At 43.8% G+C, this 16,621-nt stretch overlaps 1 protein-coding gene across 2 annotated transcripts in view; it reads left to right on the top strand.

The window, feature by feature from the left end:
- Positions 1-16,621, top strand: part of SLC25A26 (solute carrier family 25 member 26) — an 83,033-nt gene that overhangs the window by 64,097 nt on the left and 2,315 nt on the right. For both annotated transcript variants that reach the window (XM_053953541.1, XM_053953540.1), the window contains 3 exons: positions 4,488-4,557; positions 12,520-12,584; positions 13,976-14,049. In XM_053953541.1, the coding sequence (XP_053809516.1) occupies positions 4,488-4,557; positions 12,520-12,584; positions 13,976-14,049 (209 nt within the window). The remainder of the gene's footprint in view (positions 1-4,487; positions 4,558-12,519; positions 12,585-13,975; positions 14,050-16,621) is intronic.

Here is a 16,621-nt window from a genome sequence, read left to right as displayed (position 1 = left end):
CCATGCAGAATGCCACGTTGTGAGTAAAACCCCTAGCAGGAAAGGCAAACATGAAAATTGCTTTTCTTTTCTCAGTCTGCAGGACCTCACATGCACACGGATCCATGTGATTCATTTGTGCTCATTTTTTTCTCCCCTGTTACCATGAAGTTGAACACTGTTGTGAACAGAGGGGTACACAGAGATACTATAGATACTTATCATTGGAATGAATTGTAATATTTATTCAGCTGCAGGCCTCAAGTGTAGTGTATGCCATGAGTTCTGCTGGCTTGAAGAATAGCAAGGCCAAGGCAGAGATGTCTTATTCTCTGCAATGCTTCCTGCAGCACTGGGGGTGTTGGGCTGGTCATCAGGTTTGAGAGATGTGGGAGTATTGCATTTCCCTGGATTACCAAAGCGTAGGTGTCCTGAATATCGACCCTGACCTGGCTGCATTTGGAACACAAAGCTGACAGCTGATTTTTGCCACAAACTCCTCCTATAAATGTGTAGCAAAGGTGACAGGCATGCACAGGTAAGAGTTGTGTGCACTGGTCAAAGATTATTGCCCATCTGGAGGCCAGGTGCCCTCAGCACTGTGGAGTCCATATTTGTGGGCACTAAATACTTCCCCCTAGTATTTAAAAGCAGAGGTAATATTTTCCTTATTTGGGTTTTTTTTTTTGGGGTTTTTTTTTGGTTTTTTTTTTTTTAGATTGAAAGACCTTTGGTATATCTTGAGAGTGACTTTCCCAATGCTCTCTCTGCCCAGCAAAATGGGATGTCCTTGTTTTGTCAGTATCAAAAGAGCTAAATAACATTTGTGGTGAGAATTAGGGGACACTGGCCTATGGAGCAGGATGAAATGGGATCTCTAGGAAGAAAAGTAGGGCTCTGCCCACATATAAAACTTGACCCTTCTCTGTGAACACTATCCCTGTGAATAATTGGAAATATGCAGTCGGGCTTCCCGCTGTGTGCCATCCCCTGAGGCCACACCCGCTGTATTGCTTTACATGGTGCAGCAATGCACAGCGAGATTTACATATATATCACAGAAAAGTGTTTACAAAAAAAATTACCATGTGATTGAGCTGGGAAGCTGCAGAGGGCCCCAAATGTATGAGTTTCCATGCACTTCAGCCAGAAGATTTATTTCCAATTTGTTATTCATAAGGGAAGAGAGGGAGAGATTGGGATGGGGTCCTTTGAAGTGGAAAACAAAGTCTTCTATTCAGCCTTCAGCTTAATAGAATACACATGACACAGGCTTGGCATGGCGGCCGCTTTCATGTAATGTGCTCCTTGTCATTTTGCTTTCCTAGGCTGTGAATGCTAGTGGGAATGGGTATTGCCCTGGAAAAGTCAGGTTATCCCCTGCAGCCTTCTGCTGCAGGAGCACAGTGTGAGCAGGTAGAAGCCTTTTTGGTGATGGCAGTGGGGGACCCAGGCTGAGCCAACTGCTGCAGTCGTGTTGCTCGTAATTCCCGGGTTGTGTTTCATCCTGCAGGAGCACGTGGAGAGAGAGACCACTGTCGTTGGGGCTTCTGCAGGCATTACATGGGCATTTCTGCCTTGTTTTGGACCCTCTGAGCTGTGCCCCTTGGGCTCTGAGCTCTGCCTGACCTGAGCTCTCACCATTATCCCCCCGAGTGGAAGGCTCTTCTGCTTCTGTGCAGCACCTAGGATGGCAGAGTGTGGCCTAAGCACTGCAATACCCAGCAGTTTTGTTCAAAGTCAGTGTTTTAGGGAGATATGTATAAGGATCCTCTGTTTCTTTCCAGGAACAAGGCCCTGGTTTTATAGTAATCTACAAACCCCTAACAGCTTCTGTGCTTTGCCCTGTCTTAATGGTATTAAAACCTGCTCAAAGGACGAGTGTTTTTGAAGAACTTACAGGCCTGACTTACCACAGAACCCTGTCAATTAGCTGGTCCATGGGCTATGAGAGAAAACATGTGTGACCTCCAGCACATCATCCTGGCCCACAGCATCGTGTGGTTAGAAGGAATTTGGACTGGAGTCTTGCTGGTCCTCTTGGCCCTGTGACACTTGTTCCTCTTGGCATCCTCCAGGATCATGTCCTCGTGCCCTGCTTCCCTCTTGCTCTTCTGCATGTTCAGGTTTGGAGCTCTGAGTGAATCACTGAAATTGGAGATGGAAAGAAACACATGAAGTCATCTCATCCTGCCCTTGCCAGTGCAGGATTATTCCCCACAGTACAGTCTTGAGTGCCTTCTCCAATCTATTTTTAAATGACTCAAAGGAGAGGGCTTTCCTCTCCTCCCTGGGGAGGCTGGCTCCACGGTTCGGTAGACCTCACTGTTGGGGAATTTGCTTCCTGTTCTCCAGCCTCAATTCTCCTTTTCCCTAATTTAATTGAACTGTTCCTGGCTCCACCCTTTTAAAGCATTTTCCATATTGCATGACTGTTGCAAATACCTGTTGTCAATTTGCAGGCATAATGGATGGGAATTTATCACTGCTTGCCTTGCTTGGCAGAGGCTCTTTGTGCAGAGCTGCCCTGGGCAGCCAGGCTTTATCAGAAACTAGATTTTAGAGCTACATGCCAAGAAATCAGAACGACATTTTCCTCCTTCTTTGGACAATGACATTAACATAAAACCCATCATGACTGTGAATAGGCTGGGCTTCTGGCAAAGCCATGAATGCCTGTATTAATGGGCTGGTTTTCCTCTTAGTCTTCCAGCAGCTCTTCCACAGCACATTTTTACATGGCAGCAGTAACTGTTCTAAGTTCTTGGGTTTAGCTGGAGATGTACAGATGTTTGGAGAACGTTTAATAAAAAAATACAATAATTCTGTTTTTACGAAAAGAAAGCTGTGGCTCCAGCAGCTCTGTTTTTAAACCCTGGCTTTCAATTCAAGGTTTCTTAAGTACCTGAACTGTTTTGCAGATGGGTGCTGAAGGTGGGGTTTAGGCTTTGACAGTACCCAGATACTGTGCAAGGTAATTTGTCTATGGGAGTGTGTCCTTCTTCCATCAGGACTGAGTTGCAAGAGAACTGTGTGTCCGAAGACTGTGAGTTATTCCAGAAAAGCATATTATGGTTTTGAAGAATCATGAATCTCTATTTATTTATTTATGAAATGAAAATCAGTTTCTGCTGTGGGTGACAGCAGAATAGCAGCCCATACCAGAAACACCAGGAAAAGAATGGCTAGCATTAGAGAGGCTGGAGCCCCTTTAGTGCTTTCGTACAGCAGAGCTGCAGCTATTTAGCTGTGGCAGGGTACCAAACAACTTTGTGGCTGGCCATTGTTGCTTGAACAGTTTGATTTTTAAAACATTCAACTGAAATTTAACCGCCAGCCAAGCTGGAAGAAGCGAGTCACGAGGACAGCATGTTAAATGAAGAGTCAGCAAACGAGAGCAGAGTCCTCCTGCTCCAGTGGAAAGTGGCTGTACTGCAGACCACGAGCCCAAGAGCAATAATCTCAGCCTAGCACTGCTATCCAGTTGCTTTTAAGAAAATTTTATAGTACAGAAGTAATATGGCTTTAAAAAGAAGGAGAATGCCACAGCTATAAAATAAAATTGCTGATTTCTCAGCGGTGGGCCTCAGAAGGGCTGTGGATCCCATCCCTTTTTGCTCAGTACTGATCCTCACATATAAACCAGAACCCTCTCCTCCAGAGAGCTTCCAGTGTGAAGTGTTTCAGGAGATGAGAAAGGGGTGATGGAGCAGGGTGCAGGAGGGGAGAACACAGTGACTGTGGCTGCCAGGGAAACCCCTCCCAGCAGACACTGGCCTTTGCTGCTGATACTGACTGAGCTCATCAAATTGTGACTTGAGAGGTAGTTTTGGAGGCACTGTTCTTGTTGGGGCTTTAAATGTGTGTGTTTAAATGCTGCTGTGAGGAAATGGATGGGAGCAGGGTGTGTGGGAGCCTTGGAGAGGAGGGTGTGTGGTCCCTAAGAACGCCAAGTGAAAAACAGAGACACACCTGCTTTGGGATATAATGGGAGTGATAAGAGTAATTTCTTAATGATGGGGTTTTTTGGGGAGTGTGAGGTGAAGGGTTGGTTTAAGAAATGTAGGGGAGCAAACAGGACTTGTATCTCGTGGAAGTGGGAGCTGTTAATTTTAAGTGGGAGCCTTTTGTACATCTGGGCTGAGCTGATATTGGTTCTTGCATGCTGCCCTCATGCTCAGTGTTTTGCTGTGTGCTGTTTTATCTGCCAAAAAGAAAATAAATTCACAAAATATTTGCAAAGTTGCATGGCCACAGGCTTAAATACATACATATGAATTCCCTGAAAGCAATTTGCTTCAAGCCCTCCTCAGTTCCAGACGTCTTTCTCACTCCATCTGCTTGTTCAAGTACACAAGTTCCTTGGGAAAAATCACTTATTACATCACTCAAAAATGCCACAAAAATAGCTTTTCACTTAAGTTCCCATCCTCAGAGTTAACTCACATGGGGATCAGATAGATTCAAACATTTAATAACTTTTTATTTTCCTTTCTCTTTAAACACAGGATCTCTGGTCATGGAAGCAGGGTCACGTGGTGGATTCTTGGCAGTCAGCAGTCTGTGGAGCTTTTGCAGGTGCAAAGGATTATATGTTATACTGGGAAAGACTAAAGAAGAAAGGGAAAAATGTGCAAATCTATTAAGTATAGCAGAACAACATTCCTTTGTAATTCAAGTTTGTTTAGAAGAAAATGGATCCAGTTGTTGTTTGGAAATCAGAAAGTCAGCAAAGGAAAGAGGAAAAAAAAAGACTCAACCAGGGTGTCTGTTTGAAAGACAACCAATTTGTTTTTGACAAATTTCTGTTACTTAAAAACTGTGGGCCTGTCAGTCAGGCTTTGTGATTATTTCAAAGTTGATTTGTACAATCCTCATCCAGGAGAAACTTTGCTTGGGTGGGGGTTTGTGCAGCTGTTCGCTCCGAGCACTTCCCCAGGGGCTGAAGTGATTGCAGAGGCCGTGATTCACCATTCCTGTGACAGCTCTGACAGCCACGTAGATTAACTGGAGGCAGGAGAGCAGAGGGCCAGCACTGCTCAGCCTGGAGGCAAAAGCTTTCCGCAGCAAAAAAACCCAGAGGATGAAACATCTGGGCAATCTCCAGACACTACAAGAAGAATAAAGGGTGGCAGAATACAATACTGCACTATTTATTACCAAACAAGCCAGAAGTTAATTGAATTCTTCAGTAGGCTTCTTGCTTGATTTTAGCCTACTGTACTTGCTTCCAAAAAAACAAAAAGAGGGAAAAAAAAAATCAATTAATGACTCATCAGTATAGCTGACAAGTTTGAGGGAGGAGAGATTCAACTGTCTTAATAGAAAAAACAGATTAATAGTAAAAGGATGGATAGCCAGAGCTTTTTCCCTAAGGAGCTAAAATACATTTTGAGATTCCAAACCAGTAACAGAATATGTGGAAAAAATAAATCCTGCTTAAAGAGAAATTACAGCATTTCTTGAAATAGAGATTATCAAAAGCAAAGCTTGTTCTTTGATAACTTACAAACTCGGAGCCATTACATTGTATGTAATTTTTTAAAAATAAATTCTGTTAGGGGAAATGAAGTATTAATAGTAGCAGAACTCCAGCAGAGACTGAGGCTTCGTTTTGGAGGGCACTGAAGCTGCACAGCTGAGGGGAGGCAGCGTGGCTGTAGCTGCACAGAGTTAAGTAGATCGGGTGTGTGAGCAATGAGGGAATGGTTGAGGTAGAACTGATTCCATTTTGGGGCCAAGGGAATATTTTAGGTGACCTCTTGTAGTCTTGTCCAGCTGTATTTTTTCTGTTTATGCTGATGAGAAGGGAGTTTTATTCTGCTTAAGATCCTGCTGTTGGATTTTACACTGACTTCATCAATCAGTGCAAACAAAGTAACAGTGAATGAAGCAGATTGTTCATTTTTGTTTTGAAACAAATCAAACTAACAGACTAAAAATGCTTTAAAATGCAATCTCTATGTCTGCAGGTGTGATGGTGATCATTAATTTACCACTGTTGATTTCTTTACAGTTAGATTGATACAAAAACTGTGTTCAGGCATGTTCAGAGAGCTGGAAAGGTTATCTGATTTACCCAAAGCCTTGCAGAGTAATTTCCTGAGGTCAAATTTGGTGCCTCAGTTGGGAATTTAGCCCAGCGCCTCCAGTTCCTTCTCTGTATGTCCTGATTCTGACCAGTTGTGCTTGGACTTGCTACTGTTTAATAGATGTTCAGCAGTGTCTGCTCCTTGTCTAGCAGAAATCTTGCAGAAGGAGCCTCCAGAGGCACAGCTGTGCATGGACATGCGCTCCCTGTCCTTTGGCACACGCTGGGAACACCAACACTTTGTGCTGGAGGAGACACCAGGTCCTGGAGCAGCACAGAGACTTCCAGGTCCATGTGGTGGTAGATGAGACCACCTAGGCTCTATTCCCCAGCACAAATCTTTGCAGAGCAGGAGTCTTATTTTGTAGATCATGTTGTAATTGGTGAGGATAAATATTCTCTTCCTCCAGCCAGCTTTTCCTTCTCTGTTCTTTGTCTCCCTATTATTTCCTTTTCACCAGCAGTATTGTAATCTTCCTTTCTCATGTGTCCTTTGAGGACCTGCTTCAAAGCTCAGGAGGTTGAGGTGTTTTTGGATCAGAACCTTCCACTCTGTCTCCATTGTCTTCCTCTGAGATAATGTTAACAAGCTGGCTCTGATAATCATCTATTCTGGTGCCGCATCCATTCTATTTCACTGAAAATATTTAGCCTTCTTGCTGAGGGGAGGCAGTGGAAAAATAATTTCCTGCACTCTGAACAATGGATTCCAGAGTTAAAAATTATTAAATACCTACATGTAGCTTCAGATGAGGGAAGAAAAGGCCAACCAAACTCTTTATCCCTTTCTTTCCATGCCAAAACAAAAAAAATTAAAATGTCACCTGTACCCTGTGAATTAAACAAGATGGATGTGTGCATAGAAGTGATTTTAAATCATTGTGTTATTATCCTTAAAAGGAGAATGTTGTCCAAAAAACAACCTTTGCACACAGATATGCCCTCAAATGCCACCATGGTGGTGGTGGGATGGTGAAATCACACAGACAGGCTTTTCTCCTGTGTTCTTTGCTTGAATTCAATACTTTCTAAAAATATGTTAGAGGTCCTGAGGGACAGGGTAATAAGCTGAAAGAAACTGAAAGAAAAGTCCTGTTTAGCTTCCCTTTATGGCACACACGTGTGTGTATGAGTTGGTTATAACTATTTGGTGAAGGCAGAACCAAGAGCAACAATCTGTTGAATTCCATCCCTGGTGCCTGTGAAATAGCAGCAGTTTCAGCCCTCATATGTAAAATGGATGTGTGTGATCCATGGGTTTTTTATGGAAATGTAATAGGCATGAACATAAATATTAGAGATTCGGAATCCTCTCTGACTCATCTGTTAATAATTTAATCCCTGAAGGCCTTGTCCAGCTTTATCATCATCTTTGGTGTCTTAACAGAGATGGTTGAAGTATTTGGGGAGTGGAAAAAGGTGATACCTGACCAGCTGGTGGGGAAGAACCCAAGGGTAGATGTAAATGAGATTTTAAGCCTGGGGTTGTGTTTGAACCAAACCTTGCCTCATGTCTGAACTGTTTGGACAGCACCCCAGATCTGGGCAGGGCATCGAGGCAGAGGAGGGAGGCATGTCCCCACACAGGCATGATTCTGGTTTCACCCCATTCTTAAGTCTTCTCTGGGCTTAGACGGCCTGGCTGGACCACCCCAGCCCTGCAGTGTACCAAGGCAGGCTGTCCCAGGAGAGCTTCTGGGTTCCCTGTGTTCTCCATGCAAGTGGGACAGTGGCAAGGAAATCCTGCCATTGGCTATTAGCTGTTGGAAAAGAAAAGTACTGCCCTGGAGCAGCGAGGTGATCCCCAGCTTGTCAAAGAACCTGAATATCCATTTAATGTGGCTGAAAATTGCCCCCGTTAAGATGCATTCTTTCTCACTGCCATAAGAAAAAGTGTGGCTTAACATTAATAATTAATGCTCTGTGGTAACAAAGTCACCAAGAATGGAGGTGCAAGTCCAGTGAGTCATAATGCACTAAGCAGAGCTTTTTGCACATTAACAGGGAGGATTTCCCATCACTTTTGTTTTGATCTAATCGGCTCTGACAAGATTACACACTGTGTCTAAAAGCCTCTTTAACTCCATAGCTCTGAATAAATTTTTGAGTAGTTCTCAAGATTTCCCTGAAGAGTCTGCTTGGAACATGCTCCTAGCCCTGAATTGGTTAAATCTCTGGAGGGAGCAGTGCTTTGTCTTGGTATTTCTGCTGAAATCCAAAGAGGTTCTTGGATCACTTTGCTCTACTATAGGCAGGTGTCGTTCCCACACTGATACAGGACCAGAATAAACTTCCTCTTAAAAAAAAATAAAATGATACCAATAAAATAAAAGTTCAAAAAAGAACTTACTGATTGAAGAATTCTGAAAAATACCATTTGTGAACTTGAAGATCAGTCAGTGTAAAACGTTGCTGTGAGGTTTAGCACTGGACCTGAGCCACTCAGTTTTTCAACCCATGTCTCAGTTATGAGACAGATTTCAGGAGAAAACGCCCTGGAATGAATGTTTCCTCTAAAGAGAAGGGCTCCAATAATCCCTTTTTGCCAATGAGAGATATGAATATCAGGGTGAAAGTGAAAAAAAATCCTGTTTGTTAACAAAAAAACGTCCTGGGTAACCTCCAGGTGTTAGTACAGAAAATAATAAAGAAGAAAGCCAATAGTACAGTTTGACCTGAATCGTTTTTCTTTTCCTAAGATGGGCTTATCCCAAAAAGGAACAAATTCCTGTCTCTTGAAATGAGCTTGACCTAGAGAACAGGGCTGGTATTGCAGAAGAGAGAGCAGAGGTCTGGCCATATGACAGGAGCTCAGACTCAGGGAGAACTCCTGTAATGTACAGAAGGAGTCCCTGAACCCTGCAGAAAAGGTGAGGAGAAGTTAAAATGGTACAGAAAAGAAAGATGCCAAAACAGAAGGAGAACTTGTCTTCCTCCCCTCATAGGATCTTATTTGAGGATTGTGTCTAAGTACCTGAGAAACATTTCCCTGTAGCAGCAAATTCTACAGGCTGTGAGAACCTAGGGTTGTGTATTGTTCCCAGGTGAAGTATTTCCCTCAGTTCTGATGCTTTTATTTGTGTATGACAGCTAAAATGGTAGAAAATGCCAGCAGCAACCTATTTTAAGTCTTCAAGTCTTTTTATTGTTATTGCCAAATGAAGGTAAATCATTCTCTGCAGATGTCTGTCATCAGCACTTCCATCAAGGACTGGTCACTGGGAAAGTGTGAGTAGCAGGGGGATTTTCTGTTTAACACCCTGACTTGGTAAAGTGTGAATATACAGTGACCATTGTAACTTCTTGGGAGATGGGTGATGAATTTTCCACTGCTGCATGAAGGTTTATTTTCCCAACAGAGGAATTTTTCACTCTGCTAGAAGTATTAATGAGCCAAGAGCCTTCTCTCATGTGAAAATCCATCTTTAGCCTACTTGCTGAGCCCAAGTCATCCCTAGCTCTGTCTAGGGCAAGGGAGAAAGGATCTTCTCCAAGAGCAAGTTGGTGAGTGAGCCTGGATACAGACTGCCTGCAAAGGTGCCTTTTTCTCCATCAGCTCTGCAGAAAAACCAGGATGATTTAGGAGTGGGAGGCTCCCTGTGTCGGGGCCTTTCTTGTCCACATGATACTCTGATGCTTTTCCTGGTTGCTGATTAGTGGAGCAGACTCCAGCCTCATGTGGCAGCTCTTGGTGAGTTCAGTGACAGCTGGAACTGAATGATTATTAAATTAGTGATTTAAAGATCTGTTGGGCCCTATTGTGGATTAGTGCAGTGCACAGCCCTCCTATTTTCAATGAATAGACTGGCTTTAACAGTTTGTGTCTGTTGTATCAATCTGGTGATTGGAAGCAGTGAAGTTTTAAGTTCCTTTATTCTCTTCCTAGATACCTGTGTACTAAGTTTAAGAGGTCACTCTAAAATTATCTTGGACACTTAGAGTTAAGGCTGGAGAACATTCATTTTGTCAGACTCTCTGCCTTCAATAAAAAGCAGTCCCCAACAAATGCTAGCTTTAATCTCATGTTTTTGTCAAGCATATACAAACTTGCTTTTAATTTAGCCGCTATCCTGCTGCTTGTTGTGCTTATGAAGCATTTTATTGTTGCTGTTGCCATTCTGAACTGATTGGTAAATCTGTACCAAATACTTCCCAGTGATGGAAAAAGAAACATTGAAATGTTAATAACAAAAGAGTAGGGAAGATCCAGATGTCAGCTGGGGAAAAAATGAAAACCAATCAGCCTTGATTAAACTTTTCAGATAAGAATTTGGGAACATCATGCCAGGATAAATTGTGTTTGTTCTAACCAGTCTATCAGCCAAGACTGAAGCTGCTGCCAATAAGAAACTCTCAGGAATAAATGCATAAAAAAAAGTTACAGGGATCTGATAAGGGACCTAAGTTAGTCTGACTAAAGTGTTGCCATCAGAGCTGGGTGATGCTTTGAGATTTTTTTGCCTGATACAGGCCTGACAGCCATGTGGTTCACTGTTTAATTTTAGCTTGGTCTGTGGGCAAAGGAAGGGCTTCTACATCCAGACTTGTAAAGCCACTATTTTCCGTGGAGATTATTTTTACCATTCTAAAAATACATTGCTTACATGAGTACCAAAGTTTCTATCCGGACCATTCTCAAAGCCTTTTGGTCACTTACGCAAAAACTGGCTCACAATAAAAAGATTTTCTGACCTTAAAGAAGGTCCAAGAATGGACTGGAATTTATTTTAATTTGCTCATAGTTTCTGCTTTGACTTCTTGAATACAGCCCATTTTTCTGCTTTTTAGTGAGGTATCACTGCTAGAAAGCTTCCGGCAGAGTGAACCACATGGGCCAACCTTATGGGAGTGGAAGCTGCTCCTAAAACCAGGCATTTTGGGCTGCTCACTAACTCAACTTTCCTGCTATTCTTGTTTGAGGTCCAGGGGACTGCACATGTGCCTTACTGCATCTCCTGAACTGTCATGGGACATGCCTTAATTAACTGTAAGAAGTCAAGTAGGGTGCCAGCTGGCCCAGCCTCCTCTGTCGTAAAACAGGGATTTAATATGTTCAAGTTAAGGTGGTTGAGAAAGAGAGATGCAGGTAAAAACACAAGCCAGCAGGGGAATTTTTTTTTTTCATTACTTTACAGATTTTAGAAGAAACGCTCTTTCCCTTCTCCCATCCCAAGAAAAGAGAGATCAATTTTTCTACATTCCATAAAACTTGGAACAGAAATAGATTATTTTTAGCTTATTCCCTGGGTACTGTGTAGGCTTCAGTCTTTGGAGTCACTTTGTTCCCGGCTGTACCAGATACAGGATTTATACAAATCCAGAGAAAAGAAAAAAATAGGAGGAAGAAGAAAGATTTCAGAACAAGTCTCTTGCTCTCTTTTCTCCCCCCTTTCTTCCCCTTTCATTCTTCACTTACTGCTGCTCCTGCATTTTAGAAGTTTTCTTCACTTTGGCTCTTCTTCAGTATGAATTACTCTCTTGAAATATTTTGAACAGATGAGGGAAAGATTAGAATTGATTTTAGGATGGGGAAATTAGGCAAAAGGAATAAAATCCTGGGAGGAAAAGCAGCAGAGCTGGTCCCTAGATAGCACAAGAGGCCAGGCTGTAGTCACAGGGTTAAAATAGAGCCAGACACACACATTTTGGGGTGAGACATGCAGATGGATAAGCTGAAGATTTCTGGCTTTCAGGGGGAAATCCACAGCTGAGCTGGCTGTGGCAAGTGACAGTAATGAGCTCCAAGGGTGATGTCTGGGAGAGAGTACAGAATAAAAATGCCCCTGAGGGTAAGATGGCACTTGTGACAGCAGACTTCTGACAATTTCCTAAGACCCTTGGGCAGCTTCACATTGTTGTTATCCAAAGTGGAGCTGATTTAATCTGTTGGAGATGAGCTCCATCCCAAACACTGACTTGTCTTTTTTCCTTGGAACAATCCCAGATCCAGTCTGTGTGTATGTAGTGAGTGTATCTAGTGTGTTTCAGATACAGAGCATGATTCTGTCCTTCCAGCATTTAAATGGTCAGACTTTAATTCTCTGGGCAGAACACAGTGTGACTGATTTATTTTCCCATCTCTGCAAATGAGTAAGCAGTTTTTTTTTTCCTTCCAAACTTGCTGTATATGTTGAAAGTGGAATCTGTTATCCTTACAACCTTCCTATGTTCATATATATACAGAGTGCAGAACAAAAAGGCAGTAATGTCCCTGGGGATGTTTGGATTTACAGTTAAGCAGCAGAGAGCTGTTTCTAAAGTCAGTGCACAGTAACAAAACGTCTGTGTACAAACCTTGGACAGACGTACCTGGGCTCTGACGTGAGGGAACGTGCTGTAGGCATTAATAACAGAGCAGTGTTGACCACAGCCCTGGGAATTATAGGCAGTGTGGCATTCATATTCACACAACAATGTCTCACTTGTGCTTGGTATTTTAATTTTCTCAGGTGGATTTGCAGCTGCAGTCACCACTCCGCTCGATGTAGCAAAGACGAGAATTATGTTGGCAAAGGTAAGAGGGAAGGAGCCACCAGACAGGCCAGTGAATGGCCTGGGCATTCCAGGGTTTCTGTGGGGTCATTACAAAATGAAATCTAGCACCTATTAATAATCATTTCTGCTCCTGTCCTAGAAGGCAGGAGTAGATGTGAACAGGCACTGCATGAAGAACTAATGAAATTGTTGTGTTCCTTTCCTTGAGTGCTGCTCTGGTCCTTTCCCAAAGGAGCTGTCTGAAGCAGACTTGGGCTTGTGCTCAGCTTCCAGAGTCTCATGCAGTGTCTTTAGGAGAAAAGCCTTGCAGAGTCAGAGTTAACCCAAAGTTAAACTGCCCATCAGGGATTTATTCCACTGTTTTGATAATTCAGAGTGTGTGTATGTCTTTTCTGAGGAAGGCTTGGTACTGGATTTTCTGTTGTAAAATGTTAAACTATAGAGATTGTGATGGCCAACATCTGCCAACCAGGGCAGAAGGAAAACTGCTTATAAGATCAGTAAGTTCAATAAGTTTAGAAATTGTTAGTGAGTCTGGTGTTCCCATCATCATCTCACTGACCCAGGGCAGAGCTGACAGCCACTGAGCTAAGAGCCCTCAGCAGGTGGATGTTCCTAAAGCCTTTCCCAGCCCTGAAAAGAGCTGTTGTGTTGCTGAAGGATGGGCATTCTGGAGTTTCTGTGGGTGTTTTTACCCTGTTGCTCAGATCTCTCAATTTGGGGTGTTTCTTGTTGCTGACATGCACCTCCCCAGCTGAGTCACATCTGCTGTGTAATCTGTCATTGCTGGGTTGTGTCTGCTGCAGCTTCTTGGTCTTTGGATAGTGTTGGTGATAAACCTGTACAAAGTGGGTTTCCTTTATCTCTGCCTCTCTCCTGAACAACCAGGTAAAGAAATGAGGGTATTTTGAGACCGTTCAGTTTCAATCAGTCATTTCACATTAAGAATTCATACATGGAATTTAAGTGTCTCTAGTCCTGCTGTTTGTCCTCTGTTTTGCACTCAAGACAATTTTCACATGCAATACACTATTCAGAGTTTTTTTGTTGTTGTTATTCTTTTAAATCTAAAGGAGCAGCAAAGACACTTGGTGCTTTGAGAGTGTGTTTTTATTAAGGTCTAACTGCAGTGCCAGCTGCTTGATGTAGAGCTGAGTGTAGTGCAGAAGGGACTGGCTGCCCAGTTCTGAACTAACCAGCTCTGGGACCTTGATTGTTTTGTTTTTCTGTGCCTCTGCTTCACTTTCTGCCCTTTTTTTCATTCCTGGAGATGAGGAGCTTTTGCCTGTGCCTGGGGTAAGGAGGTTATTAGGATGTCTGTAACTCCTGTCATGTAGCACTAACCAGGCACAGGAGCTCAGTAGATAACTAAACCTCTGCCAACATTTTCAATCTCTCTCTGTGGTGCAGGCTGGTTCCAGCAATGCCAGTGGGAATGTTCTGGCTGCCCTTGGTGGCATCTGGAGGACACAAGGCCTGTCAGGGTAAGGACGTGCTGCACCTCAGGGGTTGTGTTGTCTGTGTGTTTAGGGGGTGTGAGAGGATGGGGTGGGATCTGTTTCTGTTTAAATACTGGCATACAGAAAAACCTTTTGATTGCTGCACACCTGGGCAGGGAGCAACAGTTGGGTAGCCAAGAACAAATCCCTCAGGGAGGTTGAGTGTCCTCACCTTAGCCCTGGCTGGGGACAGTGTCCAGGGAAGAGTACAGAAAAGGGGGCATTGCTGGGAATATATCCAACCTCTAAGCCCAGCTCCAGGTGTCAGAGGCAAGGGTGGCTTTGTGTTAATAACCCACGATGGACTTTTCCCTGTGAACATTTGTGATTTGTATCCATTTGAATTCAGGCACATCTCGTGGCAGTTTCAGAGGTTTCATTTGAGGGATGTGAATCCCCTCTCCTGAGGTGCCAGGGAAGGTCAGCATAGGACCCACAAGCCCCTTATGGACAGTTTTTCCTCCTCCTGGCAATTTCTTGCAGATTTGAAAGCAGCAAGGTCTCCTCTGTTCCTTTCAATTCCCCATTCTTGTTGTGAAGCTCAGTGTGAGCAGGCAATGCCAGTGTGGTACCAGCAGTGGGGACAAGCTGAAGCAGAGGGAGGAGCTGTGAGCTTTGAAACTCCTTTTAGGTCTGGCCTTGAGCAAGTGCCCCCAGATTTTTGCAGTGTGCAAAAGTGCAAGTTTCCTGAGCCAGGCTTGAGTGCAAAGAGTAGGTCTGAGCAGCCACAGAGCAGCTCTGCAGGGCTTTCCTGATGTAGCCAGAGTGGAGAAATGTTCTGGGCTTTCCTCTGACCAGCTGTGGAAGTCTAAGGTGATGTCCATCCAGTCTCTTAAGTGCCTCACTTTGTCCAGTCCTGAGACAGAGAATTGCTCTCCTGACCTTGGAGCAGTGTGGGAACACAGAGTTTTCTGCTGGTGTTTCTTGAACATTTTGAGGTGTCAAAATTATTATTGATTTTTACTGACACTGCTTCACTTACACCACTCTGTCCTCTTTGAGTGTGTGTCTTATACCAGTAGTTGGCCTCTGAATGTAAATGTATGTCTTAACTTCTCCAGTCCATGAAGTTCAGCCTGTGCCTCCTTCATCAGGGCTCATGTCTCACCTGTCTTTGGCCTGGAAGAGAAACAGAGGGATTTTTGGAAGGTTGGGACTTTTCCCTAGATTTTTAGCCCTCTCACTCTTTCAGGGCACTGTTCTAACCTTTGTTGCCCAAAGCACTGTGCACAACGCAGCTTTGCAGGGGACAGCTTTCTCTGAACATCTGATCTCTGCTTGCCCAGCTAATAAAAGTTCAACCTTCTTTCTACACATGTGGGAAATAATTCAAAACAAATTGCAGGAAGTTCCTGAACACTGATTCCAGGAAGGCATCCAGCTGTGCCCCCCGGCAGCACTCAGGCATGGGCTGTCTCAGGTTTGCCTCTTGGAGGGGACAAGGTGATGTGGCAGTGGGTGAGTTTTGGGCCCTGCATGGCTCTTCAGGCATGTTCAAGGGACTGGGAGAAGTGAGGCCAGGTCTGCTGCTGGTGGAAGCTGAGCTCTGAAGGGTGTGAAGAGGCATGGATTTGACTGAGGAAACTCCCCCCCACCCCCAGGCAACAGCAGAAAGTAAAAATGTATGTTTGTGCTCTTTTCATGGTGTTTCAGCAGTGCCCTTTTCTAAACAACCCAGAATTAAACTCTGCCCAAAGATAGCACCAGTGGACTAGGACCAAAGAGAACACAATTCAGTTGAAATCAAAACAATAAGAGATCTGGAGAAAAAGTAACGTGTAAAGAAGGCCAAGCTGCGTCAGCTGCGAGGAAAAGGAAGAAAGTCTTGGGAAAAATAAACGCAGAGGCTGCCATGCCTGCTGCCAATTATAAATCTATTAATCAAAACCAATAAAAATGTCGGGCTTTTTTGGCCAGTTACAACATGACATGATTAATGGCTCCTCTAATAAATCTCGTACTTGAAGAGGAGGAATTCTGAGGGCAGAAAGACGCATTGCTTATTGCCACCTTATTAAAACCAGAGCACAGGGCTCAGCTTCCTGGTCTGCACCTAGTAAATCCCTCTGCTTCACGCCAAGAAATTCCACATCCCTTTCTGTCAAGGGAGAGCCAGGACTGGCAGGGGTTAGGATAGGGATGGGGTGAGTGAATCTGTGAACCTCTTTGGTCTTGCCAGAGGAGTAGAGGAATCATGCACAGGAAAGGGAGTTTGCATCTTGTCTGATGGCTTTTCACACAAGGAGATAGTGGTGTTTGAAAGCCGTGGATGAAACTTCACAACTTATTGGTGAGAAACACGAGGGTTATTGGAGTGGTGATGCTGGTGAGGTGGCCTGTGTAGAGCTAGGGATGGAGCTGGTGGTGTTACACCAGGTGTCCTGTTCCTTCCCTGAGCTTCCTAGCCTGAGAAGAATTGGCACATGTGAGGTACTGATTTAATTTTGAAATAACAATCCCTCGACATAGTTTAGTTTTATTTGTTGAAGTGTGGGTTATGAATCTCGACTTCAGTGGAAAAATACCAGAAGGGCACATGCCTCAGCAGTTAACAGCA

The sequence above is a fragment of the Vidua chalybeata genome, chromosome 12 (genome assembly GCF_026979565.1).
Source record: "Vidua chalybeata isolate OUT-0048 chromosome 12, bVidCha1 merged haplotype, whole genome shotgun sequence".
Taxonomy (NCBI): domain Eukaryota; kingdom Metazoa; phylum Chordata; class Aves; order Passeriformes; family Viduidae; genus Vidua; species Vidua chalybeata.
This window is presented reverse-complemented; position numbering and strand designations above follow the sequence as displayed.